Source organism: Pseudonaja textilis, chromosome 6, assembly GCF_049901715.1.
Source record: "Pseudonaja textilis isolate UNSWEBS1 chromosome 6, rPseTex1.2, whole genome shotgun sequence".
NCBI lineage: Eukaryota > Metazoa > Chordata > Lepidosauria > Squamata > Elapidae > Pseudonaja > Pseudonaja textilis.
Window position 1 is genome coordinate 48,630,732 of NC_141995.1, and position 22,517 is coordinate 48,653,248.

The window sequence follows — 22,517 nt, forward strand, 5'->3', positions numbered from 1 at the left end:
CCAAAACTTTTAAGGAACACCCCTTTTCTTGAGAAAACTTTGCTTAATTGTGCGGACCAACATGCCAGCCTGTACACAGCCAGACCTCTGTACGCAATCAACAGAATTGCTATTCTCCCTGCATATTTCCCAAAGTGGCATCCTTTCCCTGGGACTACAGCTTTTGCATACTAACAGCCTGTATTTAATCCTTTGGCAAGCTGCCATTTTTGAGAAGCGAAGGAAGAACGAGAGAAAAAGCTGGTTTATGGCAGAAAGTTCAGCCACAACAGGCCTGAAAAGCAGGGAAACTATCCAGAGACAACAGACTATATTTCATTCATAAAACATTCATTGGAATATAAAAAAATCTCTCTTTCTCTCTCTCTCCCCGCTCTCGTTCTCATTCTCTCCATCTCTCTTTCCCTCTCCCTTTTTCTCTCCCTCTCTTTCTCTCTCCCTCTCCCCCTTCTCTCGCTCTCGTTCTCTCCCCCTCTCTTTCTCCCTCTTTCTCTTTCTTTCTCTCTCCCTCTCCCTCCCTCTCGTTCTCATTCTCTCCCTCTCTCTTTCCCTCTCTTTCCCTCTCTCTTCCCTCTCCCTCCCTCTCTCCCTCTCTTTCTCTCTCCCTCTCCCCCTCTCGCTCTCGTTCTCTCTCTCCTCTTTCTCTTTCCTTTCTTTCTCCCTCTCTCCCCCTCTCTTGTTCTCATTCTCATTCTCTCCCTCTCCCCCTCTTTCTCCCTCTTTCTCTCTCCCTCTCCCTCTCCCCCTCTCGTTCTCATTCTCTCCCTCTCTCTCCCTCTCTCTTTCCCTCTCTCTTCCCTCTCCCTCTCTCCCTTTTTCTCTCCTCTCTTTCTTTTCCCTCTCCCCCTCTCTCCCTCCCTCTCTTTCTCTCTCCTTCACCCTCTCTCTCCTCTCTCTTTCTCTCTTTTTCCCTCCCTCTTTCCCTCTCCCTCTCTCATTCTCTCTCTCCACCCCCCTCTTTTTCTCTCTCTTTCTCTCTCCCTCTCTTGTTCTCACTCCCCCTCCTCACTCATTCTCTCTTTTCCTCCCTCCCTCTCTCTTTTAAAACAGACGAAGCATCTCCATGAATTTATTTAAAGAAAAAAAAGGAGTAAATGCGTGATCGAAAGAATGAACGAACAAATTACAGGGGAAAACAACTTTGGTTCTAAAACTTGCAACCTTTGCTAATATGTCCACTGAAAACAGCCATTCATTTCAGCTTGGTTTAGACTGGCATGCTAATAATTCAAAAGGGCAGAGCAGGGCGTAAGAGAATGCCAACAGAGAGGAAGCCCAACTTCTATACAATTGGAGAAAATCCATGCTTAAGAATGCAAGTGTCACCCCAAAGGGGCTGTTTCAGCATGAATTAATTAATACAAGTCTACCTTTATTGTAACGATTGTCTAGATAAGAGCTATGGAACGGTTATTTTTTTTTTTAAAAAAAGATTATGTCAGGGAAGGAAATACATTTGATTAGGTTACATAACAATAAATCTACGTTTTTATTACAAAGCATGTACTGTATTAACGGATATCCAAGCAAGATATCCACACTACTATGCACAATTGAAGCCAACATGTTTTATTTTTCAATTTTATTTTGAACATCTCCGGCTTGGCATTCCATAATACAGCAACTATCCTTGCCATGTGGATAACATCCAACCCACGAATATGCTATAAAAGTTGTCTTTTTTGTCCCGCCATCACTTCCCATATGTGGCAAACATATTGTGGATCCAAATGTCTAGAAAATATTGCATTAGAAATCTATTATGATCAATATTTGTGTGTGTGTATCTATATCTATCTATCTATCTATCTATCATCTATCTATATCTATTTATTTCTATTATATCTATATCTATCCGTGTCTGTCTGTGTCTATCTATCTCTATTATATATATCTGTGTCTGTCTATCTGTCTGTCTACCTATATCTATCTGTCTGTCTGTCTGTCTGTCTGTGTCTCTGTCTATCTATCTATCTATCTATCTATCTATCTATCTATCTATCTATCTATCTATCTATCTATCTATCTCCATCTATCTGCCTGCCTGCCTCTCTCTCTTTCTATTATATATCATGTCTGTCTGTCTGTCTATCTGCCTGCCTGCCTGTCTCTCTCTCTTTCTATTATATATCATGTCTGTCTGTCTGTCTCTCTCTCTCTCTCTCTCTATATATATATATACTGTATGTATGTATGTATGTATGTATGTATGTATGTATGTATATATGTATGTCTCTGTCTCTCTACATGCACACACACCGATATATCTAGATCTGCCTGCTTTCCTGCCTGCCTGTCTCTCTCTCTCTATTATATATCACATCTATATCTATCTGTCTGTCTCTCTGTCTCTCTCTCTCTCTCTCTGCCTGCCAGCCTGCCAGCCTGCCTGCCTGTCTACCTTTCTCTCTCTCTATTACCTCTCCCTTCCCACCTCTGTATGGTGCAGGTATATATTTATGTATGTATATAGCATGTGTACATGTATATTATGTATGTGTTTGCGTAAATATATACTGTCTTGAAAGCAGGCAACAGACTTTCATTTTTAATGGGGGCCAGTGTGCTTGCAGAAAAAAAATGACAATAAAAGTTATCTTATCTTATTTATCTTATCTTATTGTTGTTATTATTGTTATTAATTTGCCTTGATCTGTAGTGGGAGAGAGTGGTGTATATAAGCTTCAAAGGCTGAATCAGATTCTGGGGTTTGGTCCAAATTTTACTCGAGACACACAGCGATGAAAACAATTTTTTTTTTCCTGTTGATCCAAACATTATCCAGCGTGTGCTTTACTAAAGGGCAAACACTTTTCCTCCAGAAAACACAATAAAAATTACTGTAAGCTTTAACTTTTCGAGTTTCGCCTGCAGTCCCTTCTCAAAAAACGTTCTAAAAAAAAATTAATCCAGTCGGTTGGCCTTAACATTTTGTTCTCTTTAAAATTCACTTTTATTGAGGTTTACTACAATGTAAAATACAATGAAAATATAGATTTTTAAAAGGTGGGAGGAGACGTGCAGGAAAAAACAACAACAGCCAAGATCAAAAAGCATCATCTTCCTAATCTTTCTATCAAAGTAAAATGCGAATTACATTTAAATCAGGGGTGTCCAACCTTGGTAACTTTAAGACTTGTGGACTTTAACTCCCAGAATTCCTCAGCCAGAAAAGCTGGCTGAGGAATTCTGGGAGTTAAAGTCCACAAGTCTTAAAGTTACCAAGGTTGGACACCCCTGATTTAAAGCCTCAACTTTTAGCATTGAGTTATTACAAGCCATTTCTGTGGTAACACAAACATTTAATCTTCAAACTAAATTTAATTCCTCCCCCCCATTTATTTCGAGCCTGAAAACCAGAAGCAGTTTTTCCAATGGAAACAGGACCCGATTAATTCTCCACCCTTGAGCTGCAAATATTCTCCTTTAATTGAAATATTCTCCTTTGTTTAAAACAGTTTACATTTCCAAACTCAACCACATCTGTTTTTTTCACCTATCCAATTTTTCTCCCCCTGACTTTCCTATTTGTGAAATGAATCTGTGCGGAATTTCAACATGTCTGTGAAAAATGGCAGCTTAAAAGAAGTCTTTTTTTTTTTTTTTAAGGGTATTCTGTACACATCAAACTGTAAAAAAGAAATACAGGTAATAAACAAACTTACAATAGTTCGTTTAGTGACTGTTTGGAGTTACAACGGCACTGAAAAAAGGATCGTTTTTCACACTTATGACATTTACAGCATCCCCGTGGTCACGTAATCAAAATTCAGATGCTTGGCTACTGACTCATACTTATGACGGTTGCAATGTATTTGGGTCATTTAACAACCATATGGATAGCTGAACAACTGCAGTGATTCTGTCATGCCTCTGTTAGAATCTGACTCTGAGAGCGAGGAGGAACAGCCGACAGGGAGTGGGAGTGTGGCCTGGGAGGTTGTGGAGGAAACTGGGGAAGGGCACAGGCCAGCTGGGCAGTCAGAGGAAGACCCAGGCCCATCTCTTCATCCTAGGGCACGCATGGAGGAGCGGATAAGGGAAAAACATGAATGGCATGGTCTACAGGGGAGGAAAGGGCCCTGATCCCCTTCATGGGCTGCAGCTGTAAGCACTGTTTAAAAGGACAAACTGCACATGGCCCAGTGCTGGAAGCAAAGCGTGAAATAATTTTAGTCCCTCAGTTCTTATCTGAGTTCTAGTGTCCTTCTCAGTGTGTGTATTTCGCCATCTGTGGATGTCTTCAAGCCCTTATCCTGCTTGTCTCATTAATTGCTTCAGTGTGGTTTGTGTTGTTTTTTCTATTTATAATTTATATGTGTTTTGAGTTTGAACAGCATTTGTTCCTTTTCACAACTGTTTGTGGGGGAGTTTTTTCTCCAGTCAATGATAATTGGACCTTTGAAGCCAAGTTGAAGGAATTAAAAGGACTTCACCTGTTTTTGTGACTTTGTTGCTTTTGTATCTCACCCTGGGTCATCACTTGAGGTAAGAAAGGTTGTAAAATGGGGCAAAGCCCACTTAACTGGCTTAGCAAGGGAAGTGGTAACAAGTCAACAGCTATCTGTATAATTATCAGATTTTTTTCACAACCCCATAATCCCTTGCAGAGTGGAGTCTGGGCAGCTGAATGGAGTTAGCAGTGTTTACTGGCCAGATGCCCTTCCTGTTGCCGATGCAGAGTTTTGTTCCAGCAGATATATTCTCAATGTGCCCAGAGAGAGAGAAATATCTGCCTCTACCTTGGATCGAACTCACAGCCTCCTGATTGTGAGGTGAGAGCTCCACCTCTAGACCACCCCACCACTTCGAGGGCTACTTATACATGAGAGGAAATCGAAATACCTTTCTCATCTGGGTTAACAATCCTTCGAATTCTTTCAGATTCAGTGGCGGTCCATTAAAGTGAGTGCTGTTGTTTGCAGTTTTCCCCAGCCAATAGATGGTGACTAAAACCTGAAGAATTGAACCAACATTAATTGGAACAAATCAAAACCACCAAGTCGATTCCATGCTACAACAAGTTCTTTCACACCTTCCAGAGGAAATTAAATACGTACCCTGGTTCTCCCCCCCCCCCGCCGCCACCTTTAAAAACAGTCTATTTTCCCCAAAAGCAAGATACAAGTTTTCTCTCACAGCACAAGCGAAAATGAACATTGAACTGAATGTCTGTCATGCCCTTGTTGGAGTCTGATTCTGAGGGGGAGATTGAGCAGCTGACAGGGAGTGGGAGTGTGGATCCGGTGGCTGTGGAAGAAACGGGAGAGGAGCACAGTCTGGCTGGGCATTCAGAGGAAGACCCAGGGCTATCCTCTCTTCATTCTAGGGCACGCAGGGAGGAATGGAGAAGGGAGCAACATGGCTTAGGGAAGAGAAAAAGGCCCTGATCCCTTTCATTAGTTGCAGCTGGGAGAACAGGATATAAGAGGGGCGTTTGCACACTGCTCCTTGCTGGAAGCAAAGTGTGCATTATCTTTGTTGAGGCTTATCTGGGTTTTGGCATCCAACTGTGGGTGCTGCATTATGTTTTGAAAGTCTGCAATTTATCATCCTGGCTTGCCGTGTTAATTACTTCAGTGTGGTTTGTGTTGGTTTTTTTTTTCATTTCTAATTATCTTTACTTTGACTTCAGACTGCATTTCTGCCCTTCGTAGACTGTTTTTTGGATGAGTTTGATCTCCAGCTGAGGATAATTGGACACTGGGGCCAACTTGGAGGCATTAAAGGGAATTGATTCTACTTTTGTGACTTTGTTATTTTTGTGTCACGCCCCAGGTCATCACAACGTCCGTCCCAATTCGATGTAATAGCCATGTTGTTGAGTGTTGAGGGAACATCTATATCAGTCTTGGAAGCCTTTTTTTTTTTTTACTTGGAAGCTTCGAGGCTGCCACATTCAGGGCCTGGGAATTTGGGAGGGGGGGATTTCATGGTGGGGATTAGAAGATTAGATACAACAACATTCCTTTCTCAGAGAGTCAAGGACACGTTGCCCTGCACCTGGAGGGGAGTGACTGGGGGGGAATGCCTCCAGTTGGGAAGATTTGATTGGGCCATGTTAGGGGCAAAATTGGAGCTAATAAAGGGACTCTTATTGATTATCTGACTGTGTGGCCTTTGTGCCACGCCCTAAGTCATCACACTGGGATTTCCTGAAAATCCCACGTAGAGCTTGGAAGCTTTGAAAACGGCAATCAGATAAGCAACAGGAACTTTTCCACTCACAGGACTAAATTTCCCCGAGGGGAGGCAGGAGGCACACACCCATTTATAATGGTGAGAACTGAAATGGTTCTCACTTTTCTAACTTTTAGGAAGTCCAACTTTTCTTTATTATCATTTCCTCTAAAAGGAGGGGTTGCAGATATGGGAGTTGTGTTTTATGGTTGTTGTTTTTTTCCCCCTTGCTTCCATTCAAGAAGCTTGTCAGATCTTTGGCTTCCTAAGGGGTGAAAGGAAAAAAAAACCATAAATGAGGAGTTGAAATATTAAAATGGAAGATGTTTTAATGGTTATCCAAACTGCCGACAGAGAGGAAACTCTTACTAGCCAAGGTGTTGGTGCAGAGACAGCATTTATTTCTTTATTTCTCTGCATCCTTCCTATATTATTTTTACAAATAAGGGAGCAAGCACAGGCCGTTCTCCTCCTCCTCCCCCTCCTCCTCCTCCTCCTCTTCCAACACCACTCCCTTCTAGCCTTGATGATGTTACCTGGACTGGTAATGAAATGTTTCTAAAAGAAAACCACCAAACTCAGAGAATCCCAGGGACTACATAGTCCTTTTCCTCCTCCTCCCCCTCCTCCTCCACCCTCTCCTCCTCCACTCCCTTCTAGCACTGATGATGCTCCCTAGTCTGGTCATGAAATGTCTTCAAGAAACCCTCCCAGCTCAGAAAGCACAAAGAACCCCTACAATCTTGCGTATGGCACAACTAGGGTTCTTTCAGTCAAACAAGTCAAGTTTCACCTGACTCCAAAACCAACGAAGAGATTTCAAAAACCAAAAAGAGTTTAAGGAAAGGTCAAAGATCACCCCTAAGAACTTTGCTGCTTGTTGCATTGACGTGGATGTTCTGACTTCTACGTCTTTGGTGCCCTAATCCAGCTTTTATTTATAGAGAAGAAAGCAGAGTCCCCCCACAAAAAACTGAACGTCACTGATGGATCCATGTAGCGTTGTTCCTATCTGGAGCTACCTCCCGTGGAGTTTGAGAAGGTTCCGTTTCTGCAGCTGATGGGAAAAAAAAATCCCGATTTTTGCCTTCATACCAAGCATGGAGGCTCCTTTCCTTCAGCTGCCGGCAACTCCCTTTCATTCACTCTTGAATGTCACGGAAAGGCCAAAGGTTTCCATTCACAAGTTAACAGCAGAACTGATGATAATCAAGAGAGGTGGCCCCAAATGTCAGATCCTCCCTCTTCCTACGGAGAACCTGACCTTAAATATTCACATTCCAAGGCTGTTGACTTTTTGGGGGGGAAAACAAGAAAATTATATACTTCAGGGAATTTGTGTCCTTTTGGACCTTTTTCTTGGCATTCGCCCCCCCTATTAATTCAGAGGGGTTGCTTTCTAAGTCAGGAAAAGAGGGTCATTCAGGGCAATCTCTTAATCTCTTTCTTTTTAATTGCAGCCAAAGAGCTTAGCGTGATTCAAGCATAACACTTAGCAAGAGGTTGGCTGTTTTCTGACAGGTAGCAGTGCAATCTTAAGAATCCCGTTTAAAAACCCACACAGATGGCATCTCGATATTGGATTGGGCTCTGGAAAGGAATTTCTGTATTTTCTTTTCTTTTCTTTAATTTTAAAAAGCCTTTATTAGTCAAATTCTACAATTAAAAACATGTTTCCATTCATTTCAGCGTGTTTGTAGTGGTGTTCACTCACATTGACATATTCTTTAGTATGTAGAACATTACTAAATATTACTACAATTATTTTACATTCGATTTACAGCATATTTTCATATATTTATGTAGTTGTTTACATAATTATACATAATTATATTTAGTCATACAATATTGTTTCCTCTCACCATAACCTTTCATTCATTCCTCTATTTTGTGTCTACCTTGTAGCCAGTTATACTATAAATTCTAAATTTCGTAGTACTCTGTCTCTTCTCTCTCCTTCATTTCCATTGAAAGCTTATCCATTTCTGTACACTCTAAAACCTTTTTTATTATCGTAATGTCGGAGGGAATACTGTCACATTTCCAATTCTGGGCAAAGGCACTTCTTGCTAATTCATTTCTTACTAATTTCATCTCTTAATGTACCCAGTAGGAATGCTGCTGGTCTCAATTCAATTTTCTGTTTTGTAATTTCCTCCAACCAATTCCTAATTTTGAGCCAATCATTTTAATTTCTAAATTTTCAATGGCTGGGATTTCGAAGTTTGGATTGGAATTTCTAGATTTGTAGTTACTGCTTTGAAAGAATTGCGTATGTCTGGTTTAATGAAAAGAAAGGCCAGGGGTGACATGATAGCAGTGCTCCAATATTTTAAGGGCTGCCCCAAAGAAGAGGGAGTCAAGCTATTCTCCAAAGCATCACAAGGCCGGAGAAGAAGCAATGGATGGAATCTAATCAAGGAGAGAAGCAACCTAAAACTAAGGAGAAATTTCCTGACAGTGAGAACAATTAACCAGTGGAATGACTTGCCTCCAGAAATTGTGTTTGCTGGAGGCTTTTAAGAAGAGACTGGACAGCCATTTATCTGAAATGGTATAGGGTTTCCTGTCTAAACAGAAGTCTGTGTCTGTCTAAACAAGACAGACGCAGACTTCAGAGGATAATTAGAACTGCAGAAAAAAGCAAACACTACCAACCTGCCTTCCATTGAGGACCTGTATACAGCCCGAGTCAAAAAAAAAGGGCTGTGAAAATATCTACAGACATCTAACATCCTGGACATAAATTGCTTCAACTTCTACCCTCAAAACGACATTATAGGACACTGCACACCACCACAACTAGACACAAGGACAATTTTTTCCCTGAATGCCATCACTCTGCTAAACAACTAATTCCCACAACACTGTCAACTTATTTACGAAAACTGCATTGCTATTATTCCTCTACGACTAGGTAATAACACTTCCTAGTACCTATCTCTTCCCACTTATAACTATAACCGTGTTGCTTGTATCTTTACAATTTACAGTGTTTTATTTGTTCCCTAGCATGATTTGATTGCTTATTAGTAACCTATGACGATCACTAATTGTTGTATCTCATGATTCTTGATGAATGTATTTTATTTTTTCTTTATGTACACGGAAAGCTTATGCACCAAAGACAAATCCCTTGTGTGTCCAATCACACTTGGCCAATAAAGGATTCTATTCTATTCTATTCTATTCTATTCTATTCTATTCTATTCTATTCTGTTCTGTTCTGTTCTGTTCTGTTCTATTCTATCTCAAATGGTCTAGGATTTCCTGCTGGGCAGGAGGTTGGACTAGAAGAACAGATAACAGATAATCAGAGTTGGAAGGGACCTTATAGGTCATCTAGTCCAACTCCTGCCCAAGCAGTAGACTCTACACTATTTCTGACAACTTTCTATATGTCAATTGCCAAAGAGATAAAGTCATTTTTCTGTTCTTCTTTTTAAGCCACCTCTTTTCAGAATACTCTGGAATATTTCCTAATTTCTTTTCTTTCTTTTTTAAAAATTCAGGTTTCTCCAAGAAAGCACTGCTGTGATAACTCTGTTGGGGTTTCAAATGAAAGCTTTGTAAAAACAGTTCTAGAGTTTGGTCAATTCGTTTCAGCAACTTCCTAACGGAGGGCCTCTGCAGAGCATTCTCAGTAAATCTTGCAAAATGAAACATTATTTATTCGGAAAGTTTTTGCTGGCTTGGGGGGGAAGAGCAATTACTTTCCTGATGACAAGCCAGACTCAATAAAATAATAGTGCTTTTTTTTTTAACCCGCGGTTACAATTATGGTCTTCAAAATTGTATTGAAAAGTTCTTGGTTATTTCCTTAACACGACTTGAGGATGTTCAGGAAAATATAATGGGAACAGTTTGGAGTGTACCACGGACACTCATTCCAGAAGTTGTGTCTGGCTTTTGGATAAGTTTATCTAACTCTATGACCAACTGCATTTTAAAACTTTCCTTCCTTACTGTGCAGTCTCTGATATTGCAACGGCCGTTCCTGGTTTCAATCAGGATGACGGAAGGAAAAAGAACTGCTTTGAAATTAAAATCCCCTTTGGAGGGAAGACAGGAAAGTTCACAGGCAATAAAGCATTTGTACATTCCTGCAAACTGGGTCGTTCATCCGCTTAAGAGATAACAGCGACTTTGGCTACTTCAAATGACTAAAATGAATATAATAGAAAGAGAAAGAGAGAGAGAATGGCATGGCATGACATAGCATAGAAATTAGGAATAGAAATAGAATGGCATAGCATAGCATAGAATAGAAATTAGTAATAGAAATAGAGATAAGAATTATAATTAGAAATAGAATGGCATGGCATGACATGGCATGGCATAGCATACCATAGCACAGAAATTAGAAATAGAAATTAGGAATAGAATGGCATAACATAGCACAGAAATTAGAAATAGAAATTAGGAATAGAATGGCATAGCATAGCATAGAATAGAAATTAGAATTAGAAATAGAATGGCATAGCATAGCATAGAAATTAGGAATAGAAATTAGAATTGGAATTAGAATTAGAATGACATGGCATAGCATAAAATAGAATAGAAATTAGAAATAGAATGGCATAGCATAGCATAGCATAGCATAGCATAGCATAGCATAGCATAGCATAGCATAGCATAGCAGAGCTGGAAGGTCTTGAAGGTCTTCTAGTCCAAGCAAGCGCTTGCAAGCAAGCGTTCAGTCCTAAGGGAGGTGAGCTGAAGATCTAAAGACTAGCTAGAAAGCAAGAAATCCAACCATTTCCTGCTTCCTAACTAATCTGCACAGCAGAACAGATGATGGTCGGAAAAAGGAAAAATAGCAATTTAGCAGGCAAGTTTACTGGGTAAGGAGTGAGTGGTAAGGAGTTGTGTTTCTGCACAGCCTGGATTAATTGCTCTGGGGGTGAGATTTCTCTGCGGCCCACCAAAATTTTCTCACAGCCCACCAGTGGGCTGTGGTCCACCGGTTAGAGACCACTGCTTTGGAGAATAGCTTGACTCCCTCTTCTTTGGAGCAGTCCCTGAGATATTGGAACACTGCTATCATGTCACTCCTTAGTCCTTCTTTTCATTAAACTAGACACACCCAATTCTTGCAACCGTTCTTTATATGTAGACACCGGTTTGGTCATCTAAACATGTTCTTCCTAAAGTTTTATTGTGTTACTGTTATTATTGTTGTTATTCAAAAGACTCATTGTGTTCCTGGACTCTACTGTGCTCACAGAGGCTTCGCTATTAACTCATCAAAACCGGAGCAAAGTTAGCTTTACATTCGGGGTGTCCAACCTTGGCAACTTTTAAGACCTGTGGATTTCATCTCCTAGAATTCCCCAGGTGGCAAGGAATTCTGGGGGTTGAAGTCCATAAGTCTTAAAAGTTGTGGTTAGGACCTCAACTCTCAGAATCCCCCAATTCCTTCCCAGTGTGGTTGCCGAGGTTGGATGGATACCCCCTGTGCATGGATCGCCAAAAGTCAAAAGTCCCAGACAATTTTTTTTTAAAAAATCTTTTTTTAGCCCCAGAAATATATTGGAGTTTTAACCTTCATTTGCTATACACACACACAACACACAAAAAAACCAACGTAGGACAAACACCTGGGCCCTATGCAGCAAGAAGAAGGCTTACACGTTCGAGTACTTACATTTTTCAGCTTTCTGCTACCATCAAGATTCCTGCAAAAGAAAGGAGGAAAAAAAAACATTTCAAAAAAGCAGAAATTCCTTCCACAGTTTGTATAATGCGACAGGTCACATGTTTCCTCCTAAGCAAGGAGTCAGCAGGATGTGTCTGCGGGTTGGGAAACACACAATGGAAAGCGACTGAAGCCATTTATTGATTTGATACAGTGCGGAAGTATGTTCTCATGTGCTGCTCGGAGCCCCCACGCTGCTAATATTTGAGTTACCGACGAATTACATATTTTTCCTCCATGCAAAATCAAAGGGAGGCAAGGCGGGTAAAAGAGAAAATAAATATGATGGGGGTCCTTGGGGGCTCTCTGAGCTGGGTTGTTTTCTTGCAGACATTTCACTGCCCAACTAGGCAACATCAGTGTTAAAAGGGAGTGAGGTTTGCTCTCTAGCACTGATGATGTTACCTAGTTGGATAATAAAAGGTCTGCAAGAAAACCACCAAGCTCAGAGAACACCAAGGACCTCAGTCCTAGTCCTCCTCCTCCTCCTCCTTCTCCTCCTCCTCCTCCTCTCCACAAATCCCACGCCCTTCTAACACTGATTATGCTACCTAGCTGAGTAATAAAATGTCTGCAAGAAATCCCCCACCAAGCTCAGAGAGCACCAAGGACCTCACACACACCTTCCTTTCAACCCTGAGCTACACACATTCTCCCTTCTCAGAGAATAAATTCTTCTAACTGCAATAGCTAGCTAGAGTTGGAGAACCATTATGTCCCTCAGCCATCATTCAGTTGTTTTAGGGAGATGCGAAGGATAGTATATGTGGATATTTTGTGATGCCTCTTCTAAGCCACAGTGGCAAAGACTGGGCAGCTCTGTCCACGGCCGCAGACTTCCTTTCCTTCTGTGTCCACGGGAAAAGCTCCATCATAAAGCAGAGTCGGAAGTCATCCCCCAAGCACATTTGCTACAATCTACCTCTTAAATATATTCAGGACGCCGGTGGCTCAGTGGCTAACATGCTGTGCTTGTCGATCAGAAAGGTCGGTGGTTCGGACGTTCGAATCCCGAGCGTCGTATCATGGAGTGAGCTCCCATGACTTGTCCCAGCTTCTGCCAACCTAGCAGTTCAAAAGCACGTAAAAAAAAGCAAGTAGAAAAATAGGGACCCCTTTGGTGGGAAGGGAACAGTGTTCCGTGAGCCTTCGGCATTTAAGACAGAGACATCTTTGGACAGCACTGGCTATTTGGCTTTGTAACAGGGATGAGCACTGTCCCCTAGAGCCGGAAACAAATAGCATGGGTGTTGTTGTGGTTCGCCGGCAGCTGGTGCAGAAGGCAGCGGAGTTGGACCGTGGGGAGGAACAGGGACCATCAGGGAGCCTGGAGAGGACTTGGACAAGGGTCCTGCATCTGATGCAGAGATGGGGCCAGGACCATCTAGGAGTGGGGTGCTGACTCCGGAGCCTCTGGAGTCTGGCAGCAGCGAGGCAGAGGAACAGGGGGAGTCTGTTCCCAGTGCATGTGTACGCAGAGCTGCTAGAAGGCAAGAACAGCTGAGACAAAAGGGGTGATTTGGGAATAAGGCTGGGAGGTGACTGCCCCTCCCATAAGGTTTAAAGGACAGGCAAAGGTGAAGAAACCTTTGCAGGAAGCAAAGTAGCTTGTTCGGTTCGGATTCATTCTTGAAGCTCTTTGTACTTCAGTTGGTTTCTTTTCTAGTTCATTTGATACTTCTGTTTCTGGCAGCACTTCAAAGGTGGGTGCTTATCTCAGGGAATTATCTGAGATTAATTCCCAGCTGGGAATGAAAGCAATTCCCAGCATTGCAATAAAATAACTCTTGTTTTTAAAATAAGCGTGTGCGTAATGACCGTTTAGGAAGCCTGGGTCAGAACACCTTTCCCTTTACCTCTTAAATTTGGAACGTTGTGAAACTCAGCACACAACTGAATCTAGAATCAAGAATTTTGTGTGTGTCTGTGTGTGTGTGTGTTTGTGTTTGTGTCTTTTTGAGCCAAAAGTCAGGAATCTCAGCCCTGAGCAGGAGTCTACTATTCTTTGACAGCTCATCATCCAGGAAACAGCTGGGATAAGGTTTTGTGGGAAACCACAGCTCGCCAAGGAAGGATCTGGGATTAGGAAGGATGTCAGAGTATCTTCTCCTCGCAGCCCATTTGCTTTGATTTTCAGCTTACACTTGACTCATCGAGAGCCTGTGAGCTAACTTTAGATAAATAAAGACCGTGACCTTCTGGATAGCATGTCTATTGAGTGAAATCCAGAGGTTGCCACGATGGGCGGGGTCACCCTTCCAAATGCTGTGTGAGCAGGACCAGTTGCTGGGGCGATATCACAACAAAGGAAGCATTAAGGCTCTCGGCCACTTTGGATGTTTCATTGCCTCCAAACTTGGAATGCAGAAAAAGAAGAACCCTTTTTCCTTCTTCTTTCGTTCTTCTACATCAGGGGTGTCCAACTCATGGCTTGGCTGGAGAACTCTGGGAGACGGAAGTCCAAAATATCTTCGAAGTGCCACGGTTGAGAAACACTGAAGTAGATTCATTGCCTCCAGGAGTTGTGAATGCTCCAACACTGGAAGTTTTAAAGAAGAGATTGGACCACCATCTGTCTGAAAAGGGGTAGGGTTTCCTGCCTGAGCAAGGGGGGTGGTCTAGAAAACCTCCAAGATCCCTTCCAACTCTGTTATTCCATTTTATTTTATTATTTATTTTATTTTATTATTTATCTTATTTATTTATTTTATTATTTATTTTATTTATTTTATTTATTTTATTATTTATTTTATTTATTTTATTATTTATTTTATTTAATTTTATTTCATTATTTCATTATTATTTTATTATTTGTTTGTATTTTATTTTATTTTATTTATCTCATCTCATCTCATCTCATCTCATCTCATCTCTACTCCACTCCCTCCACTCCACTCCATTCCATTCCATTCCATTCCATTCCATTCCTCTATTCTATTCCATTCCATTCCACTCCACTCCACTCCACTCCACTCCACTCCATTCCATTCCATTCCTCTATTCTATTCCATTCCATTCCACTCCACTCCACTCCACTCCATTCCATTCCTCTATTCGATTCCATTCCATTCCACTCCACTCCACTCCATTCCATTCCATTCCATTCCTCTATTCGATTCCATTCCATTCCTCTATTCTATTCCATTCCATTCCATTCCATTCCTCTATTCTATTCCATTCCATTCCACTCCACTCCACTCCATTCCATTCCTCTATTCGATTCCATTCCATTCCACTCCACTCCACTCCACTCCACTCCATTCCATTCCATTCCATTCCTCTATTCTATTCCATTCCATTCCACTCCACTCCACTCCATTCCATTCCATTCCTCTATTCTATTCCATTCCATTCCACTCCACTCCACTCCACTCCATTCCATTCCTCTATTCTATTCCACTCCACTCCACTCCATTCCATTCCATTCCATTCCATTCCATTCCTCTATTCGATTCCATTCCATTCCTCTATTCTATTCCATTCCATTCCATTCCATTCCTCTATTCTATTCCATTCCATTCCACTCCACTCCACTCCACTCCATTCCATTCCTCTATTCGATTCCATTCCATTCCACTCCACTCCACTCCATTCCATTCCATTCCTCTATTCTATTCCATTCCATTCCACTCCACTCCACTCCACTCCATTCCATTCCTCTATTCGATTCCATTCCATTCCTCTATTCTATTCCATTCCATTCCTCTATTCTATTCCATTCCATTCCATTCCATTCCACACTCCACTTCACACTCCACTCCTATTCCATTCTACCCTACCCTCTTCTATTTTCACTTACTTGATCGTTGTTCGGCTTGTGGTCTCCTGCAGATCTCCTGGATCGAACAGCTGAGATTCTTTCAGACCCACTTCCCTACAACCTCTCAAGAACAAGGCAATGTTGTCCTGAAAGAAAAACAAATAAGATACTTACTTAGTTTTCCCCCCAAAGTCCTTTTTTTTTATTTTTTCAAAAGGCAACTGGGCTTTGGTTTTGTTTGTTTTTTTGTCCCTGAAGACGTTTCACTTCTCATCCAAGAAGCTTCTTCAGTTCTGACTGAATGGTGGAGAATAGAAAGGGTTTGTACTCCTGGCAGCGCTCTTCCTGAGAGTTGTTGAGGCCACTTGGAGGTTTATCTGTGCCCTCGGGGTCAGCTGAATAGTGCAAATGGGTGTGGAGCCTTCTTGGAACTGCTGAGAGGATTGTGTTGTAAACAGGAGATAGGTGGTGTCATATTCTGATCCTGTCTGTTCAATCTTAATGTAGATGGCTTCTTTGACCCCCTCTTTCAGCAGTTCCAAGAAGGTTGCTGTGATGACCCAAAGGGGCCTGGCACAAAGGCAACACAGTCAGATAAGCAATAAGAGTCCCTTTATTATTTCCAATGTTGCCCTCAATATCCAGGTTACCTTCAGGCTGGAGAAAAACTCTCCCAGGAACAGCCTTTGACGGCAGAGAATCAAGTCCAAAACATGGTCAACACAAACTGTCATTTAAAGTCCAAACAAACCAAACCGAAGTAATTAGTTTGGCAGAGCAGGAGCAAGAATTTCAGACTTGAAAGCATGGTAAAACGCACACAGTTGGGAAGGTGCCAGGAATGCAGATAAGCCACGACAACACAGGATAAAGTCACGTTTGCTCCCAGCAGCCTGCCGCATGCAGCCTGCCTTTTTTATCAACTGTCTTCTCAGTTGCAGCAAATGAAGGAAATCAGGGCCCTTTCCTCCCCTGTAAGCCACGCAACCTATGTTGCTCCCTTCTCCATTCCTCCCTGGGTGCCCTAGGATGAAGAGGGGGTGGGCCTGGGTCTTCCTCTGAACTCCCTCTCCCTTGTTCTACCTCTCCCCTGCTCTGCTCAGCTGGCCTTTGCCCTTCCCCAGCCTCCTCCACAGCCAACGGAGCCACACTCCCATTCTGTGTCAGGTGTCCGCCTTCCTCCTCAGACTCCGACTCCGACAGGGGCGTGACAATTGCTTCTCTCCAGCAGTGGGATCCGAGAGCTGATCGCGCCCGCAGCTTTCCACACACCAGCTGAGGCCTGCAGCGCCAATGAGCTGATCAAGGCTTTTTTCTCTCTTCTCAGCTGATCATTGGATGGGTTTTTTTATACTACCAATTCAGCCAAACCGGTAGCAATTTTTGCTACTGGTTCGGCCGAACCGGTGTGAACCAATAGCATACCACAACTGTTTCTCTCCTTGATGAGTTTCCATCAGTTGCTTCTTGTCCTGCCTTCTGGTGCTGTTTGGAGAATAGCTTGACTCCCTCTTCTCTGTGGGACAGCTCTTCAAATATTGGAAGACTGCTCTCATGTCATCCCTAGTCCTTCTCTTCATTACACTAGACACATTAAACTAGAAATTAGGAAAGATTTCACCAACCAAACAAGGGGCTACAGACATACCACAGAAGAACCTTCTAAGTTGTGGCTTCAAGTATTTACATCTTGAAAGGGCCTCTTAGCAAAACTTTGTGTTTAATTGTTTGGTACACTTAGATTAATCCCACGTTAATGGCAAGACAAAGATTTCTACCTGGTATGTTCCATCTGAAAGCATAGTCTCTGTTTTTTAAGGGAAACAGTTAAAAGTCCAAGAATTGAAGAAATAACTACTAGTACTACTACTGCTACTACTACAAGTGGAAAAAAATCATGAAATGTTGCAATTTGGCCATTGAAACAACATGATTATGGATGAAACATACCACACTGATACCCATTGTCATTGGGGCCCTTGGTACCATGTCCAAAAATTTTACAAAACACATTAAGAAATCGCAGCTTCCTGCAATAACACCCAGCAGAACCGCAAAAAAATTGCGCTACTCGGAACATCATACAACTTAAGAAGGTACTTGGTTGATACTTGGGATGCTGGCAGCAACCTTTAGCATCAGTCACTAGTATTTGTGATGCATTTTTGAATGTTCAGTTGACTGAATTTCATGTTTAATGAATATAGAATAATAATAATAATAATAATAATAATAATAATAATAACAACAACAACAACAACAACATCAAGAGGAAGAGGAAGAAGAAGAAGAAGAAGAAGAAGAAGAAGAAGAAGAAGAAGAAGAAGAAGAAGAAGAAGAAGAAGAAGAAGAAGACCTGCAAGAAAATCACACAGATTTTCAGCATGACAAAATAGCAACAATGGTGCATTGGAAAATTTGCAACAAACATCATTTGCCTGCAAGTGAGAACCATAAAGTAGAAAAAGTCATAGAAAATGAAGAAGCTAAGTTGCTCTGGGACTTCAGAATCTGCCACCCCTGCCACATAACACCCAGGACTTAACTGTTGTCGATAAGAAAGACAAAAAACCGTCTGAGTAGTGGATGTGGCAGTGCCTGGAGACTGCAGAAGCGGAGAGAAAGAACTGGAGAAGATCACACAATACAAAGACCTACAAATAAAAATAGAATGACTGTGGCAAAGGCAAGCAAGGGTAGTACCAATAGTCATAGGCACCTTGGGTGCAGTCCCAAAACAACTGGAACACCCCTTGAACACCATCAGTGGCATTGACAAATTTGCCATCGGTCAATTGCAGAAGGCAGCTTTACTTGGAACATCTTCCATCCTGCAATGATACCCGTAACATCGTCAAACATCCAGATTTGCCTATCCTAGGTCCTTGGTAAAGACTCGATAGGTAGACCAAAATGCTAAACCAGTCTGAACTTCTGACTGACTGTGCGATGATTAATAATAATAATATTAATGATGATGATGGTGTTCTGTATTTCAGTATTACAAGATTCCTTGTTAAATTCTGTCGACCCGTATTATTATTATTATTATTTAAAAAAAAAAAAAAAACCAATAAGACATTAGTTCCACTGAAATCAAAGGCGAGCAGAATCAGCCAAGGAATTTTAAAGAAGAACACATGTACGTGGTTTTACAGCTTTTTCAGAGGTCACAGTCCCTTTGTGTGCCAAGGAAAAGGGGAGAGAGCGAGAGAGATGCATGGGGTGTTACGTCCCTCCACCGAAAACTTAGTAGGGCTAGGAAAGGGGACTAAGCCCTGGGGAGATAAGCTTCCAGCTTGCTTCCCATCGCAAATATTCACTGGGTGATTTACACCATGCGGTGTAAAAGGGTTGGTGGCCAGAAGACTCGGAGAACTATGCTTCCTTGAGGAAGGCCGGGATGTACACTCAGCAAACAAGCTGTCAGGCCCGAAGAATCAGATCCACATGTTAAGATGATTTATTGCTAAAACCTATAGAACAAGAATCTAGTCAATTAACAGCACTAAACTGGCACTAGATAAAGAGTCTGTGGAGTTTTTCAGTGTTCCAGGTCATGGTTGTCCCAAAGATGCTTTTTTCAAGAGGCACCTGGACTTCCTGGGCTTTCTTTGAAGACATTTCGCTCCTCATCCAAGAAGCTTCTTCAGCTCTGATTAGATGGCGGGGAACGGAAGGATTCATAGTTCTTGCAGACAGCTGGTCATTTGCATTCTTTTAGAGAGTCGTTGTGGCCACTTGGAGGTTTATCTGTGTCCTCAAGGTCACTTCAGTAGAGCTTTCAGCAGTTCCACGAAGGCTCCACACCCATTTGCACCACTCAGGCGAGCCTGAGGACACAGACAAACCTCCAAGCGGCCTCAACGGCTCTCTAAAAGGATGCAAATGACCAGCTGTCTGCAAGGAATATAAATCCTTCCGTTCCCCACCATCCAGTCAGAGCTGAAGAAGCTTCTTGGATGAGGAGCGAAACGAGATCAAGAAAAACCAGAAAGTCCAGTGGCCTCTTGAAAAAGCACCTTTGGGACACCAGATAAGAGTTAGCAGAATTCAAGTGGGAATGGACACAGACTGCAGACTGGGATGTAACGATTCCGGGCTGATTTCTCACTTGACTCTAACTTCCAGCCTCTGCAGGTCGTTCTTCTACATAAGTGCTTAAATAAAAATATACACAATAAGAGGTGGAAAAACAAAGGGACTGGATGAGAGTTAAGATCCCTTCCATTCCATATGCCACCGACAGGAGATGCTGGGGGCGGGGGGAAAAACCAGGGTTATTTTGTCCCGTCAACAGGGTGTTAGGCATACTGTGTCAGGGAACTATGACAACAGCCTTGATCCTCCAAAACTCAAAACACTGAGTTACATGTCAAATGCTATCTTGCTGCACCGAAGCTATGAGGGATGGAGACCGCAACAGAACCAAGATAAGGGCGCTAAAGCAAAGAAATATTGGCGTAGGATATATAGCTTGATACAGAGGGGTGCGGTGGCCTAGAGGTGGAGATCTCACCTCACAATCAGGAGGCTGTGAGTTCGATCCTAAGAAGAGGCAGCTATTTCTCTCTCTGGGCACACTGAGACTATATCAGCTGAACAAACCGCCGTACTGGAGACAGGAAGGGCATCTGGGCATTAAAACACTCTGCTAGCTCCATTGAGTTGCCCAAGACTTCACCCCGCAAGGGATTACGGGAGGTCTTTAAAAGGTGATGATGAAACTAGGGAAATCTAGAGTGGTGCGATGGACTAGAGGTGGAGCTCTTGCCTCACAATCAGAAAGCTGTGAGTTCGATCCTAGGCAGAGGCACATATTTCTCTCTCTGGGCATAATGAGAATGTATCAGCTGAACAAAACTCCGCACTGGTGACAGGGAGGGCATCCAGCCATTAAAACACTCTGCTAGCTCCGTTCAATTGTCCAGACTCCACCCCGCAAGGGATTATGGGTGTCATTAAATGATAATACATAGCTTAATACAGAAAATTCTTAAAATTATGTCAAGAACCTTGGAGTACTGATCTCTAATGATCTTAGTGATAAAGCCCACCGTAACTACATAGCCAAAAAAGCATTAAGAGTTGTTAACCTAATCCTACATAGCTTTTTCTCTGGTAATATCACACTACTAACTAGAGCATACAAAACATTTGCTAGACCAATGCTCGAATACAGCTCATCAGTCTGGAACCCACATTATGTATCTGATATTAGCACAGTTGAGAAAGTCCAGAAAGATTTCACACGAAGAGTTCTCCACTCCTCTACTCATTGCAGAATATCTTATGTCACCAGACTTGAAATTCTAGACCTAGAAAACCTAGAACTACGCCGCCTTCAGTCCGATCTAAGTATAGTATATAAAATCATACATTGCAATGTCCTACCAGTCAATGAGTACTTCAGCTTCAACCACAACAATACAAGAGCACACAATAGATACAAACTCAAGGTAAACTGCACCAAACTTGATCGCAGGAAATACGACTTCAGCAACAGAGTGGTCAATGTCTGGAATACTCTACCTGACTCTGTGGTTTCTTCCCCAAACCCCAAAAACTTTAACCTTAAACTGTCTACTATTGACCTCACTCCTTCCCTAAGAGGTCTGTAGGGGGCGTGCATAAGCGCACCAACGTGCCTACCGTCCTTGTCCTATTGATTATTTTATTTTTCTTATATGTATCCATTTCATGTGTTCATAACTATGTTTATACTCATACCTGTTATCTTGTAAGCGATTGACAAATCAAATCAATCTTAAATCTTAAAATGAAGAGAACACCCGAGACTTTCATTTGGGGCTTAATGGAAAAAGACCTGAGGGGAAAAAGTGGAACTTCGTTGTTATATACGTTGACGGCGGCAAGAATAGTTTATGCACAGAAATGTCTGCATTTTTTTTTCCCTTCCTGAGACCAGCACCAAACTAGGCAAATGTAAAAGACAAAGGAATCCTTCCATGCCATTTCTAGATCACAGACATTATCTTCCCCTCTGTTTGATTGCTGCAGATGAAAATTTACAGGAAGAACCCCACATTTCAACATGAAACAAATGCATGAAACGTTTAAGAGCTAACTGGCTCGCCAGCTGGCAAGCGAGTCATACCAAATCTCTTGTCAAACGAGGGGCTGCTCTTCACGCAAGCCCATCCATCGTTCTTCTCTTCCCCTACTGTTCCAGTTTTCTGCTCTTCTCCTCTGGTGTCCGACAAAGGGTTATGCTATCTTTCACGTCAAGCCCATCCAGAGGAAGCATCCGCAGGCGGCCTCCAAGGTCCTTCCCAACGGCCAGCATAAACACCGAGATGAAGAGACGGTTCACGGCCCAATGACCACCGAGCAAGAAACGGGCCCTGCTGATACTCGACGGGTTCTGTGGCAGCTGAAAAGCCCAGCTAGGGCTGCCAATGGAGAACAAGGGGCCGGCGGTAGCCAATACGCCTCTGCGCTCCTCGGTTGCTGCTCCCTGAAGCGAGCCACTGAACCGCCGGTGCTGCCATGAGCCTTCATGCCCTGCTGAAGTCCATGGCCTCCTCAGAGGAAGAGCAACACATTCCTTCCCTCCTTTCCTTCAAATTAAACAACCCCTTCTCTCCCGTGCCAAAGGATACATTTCCATAAAGCTCTTTAATAGTCTAGTGTCGCATTTTGGTGGTGGGGATGCTATTACAGCTCAACGGTTTGGATTCACGCAGCTTTGAGGTTTTCCTGCTGTTATGGAAAACAAAGACGAGAAGCAAAATCTTTGGGTCAGCTTCAGGGTCTCGCAGACACACAAACACACACACCAGACAATCCAGCTGAGTGATTTTGGACGAGTTCTTCTCTTTCAACCCTAGATTGGGAAGGCAAAAGCCTACCGACTGT

At 42.4% G+C, this 22,517-nt stretch overlaps 1 protein-coding gene across 8 annotated transcripts in view; it reads right to left on the reverse strand.

Annotated features, from left to right (window-relative positions):
- LIMCH1 (LIM and calponin homology domains 1) overlaps window positions 1-22,517 on the reverse strand; it is a 192,651-nt gene that overhangs the window by 77,521 nt on the left and 92,613 nt on the right. For 7 of the 8 annotated variants that reach the window (XM_087936752.1, XM_087936754.1, XM_087936753.1 and 4 more), the window contains exons 4-6: window positions 15,678-15,784; window positions 11,828-11,858; window positions 4,846-4,956 (exon numbers count right to left, since the gene is read on the reverse strand). In XM_087936752.1, coding sequence (XP_087792878.1) covers window positions 4,846-4,956; window positions 11,828-11,858; window positions 15,678-15,784 — 249 coding nt within the window. Of the gene's footprint in view, window positions 1-4,845; window positions 4,957-11,827; window positions 11,859-15,677; window positions 15,785-22,517 lie in introns of those variants that run through there. The other variant, XM_087936749.1, reaches the window with a different exon arrangement.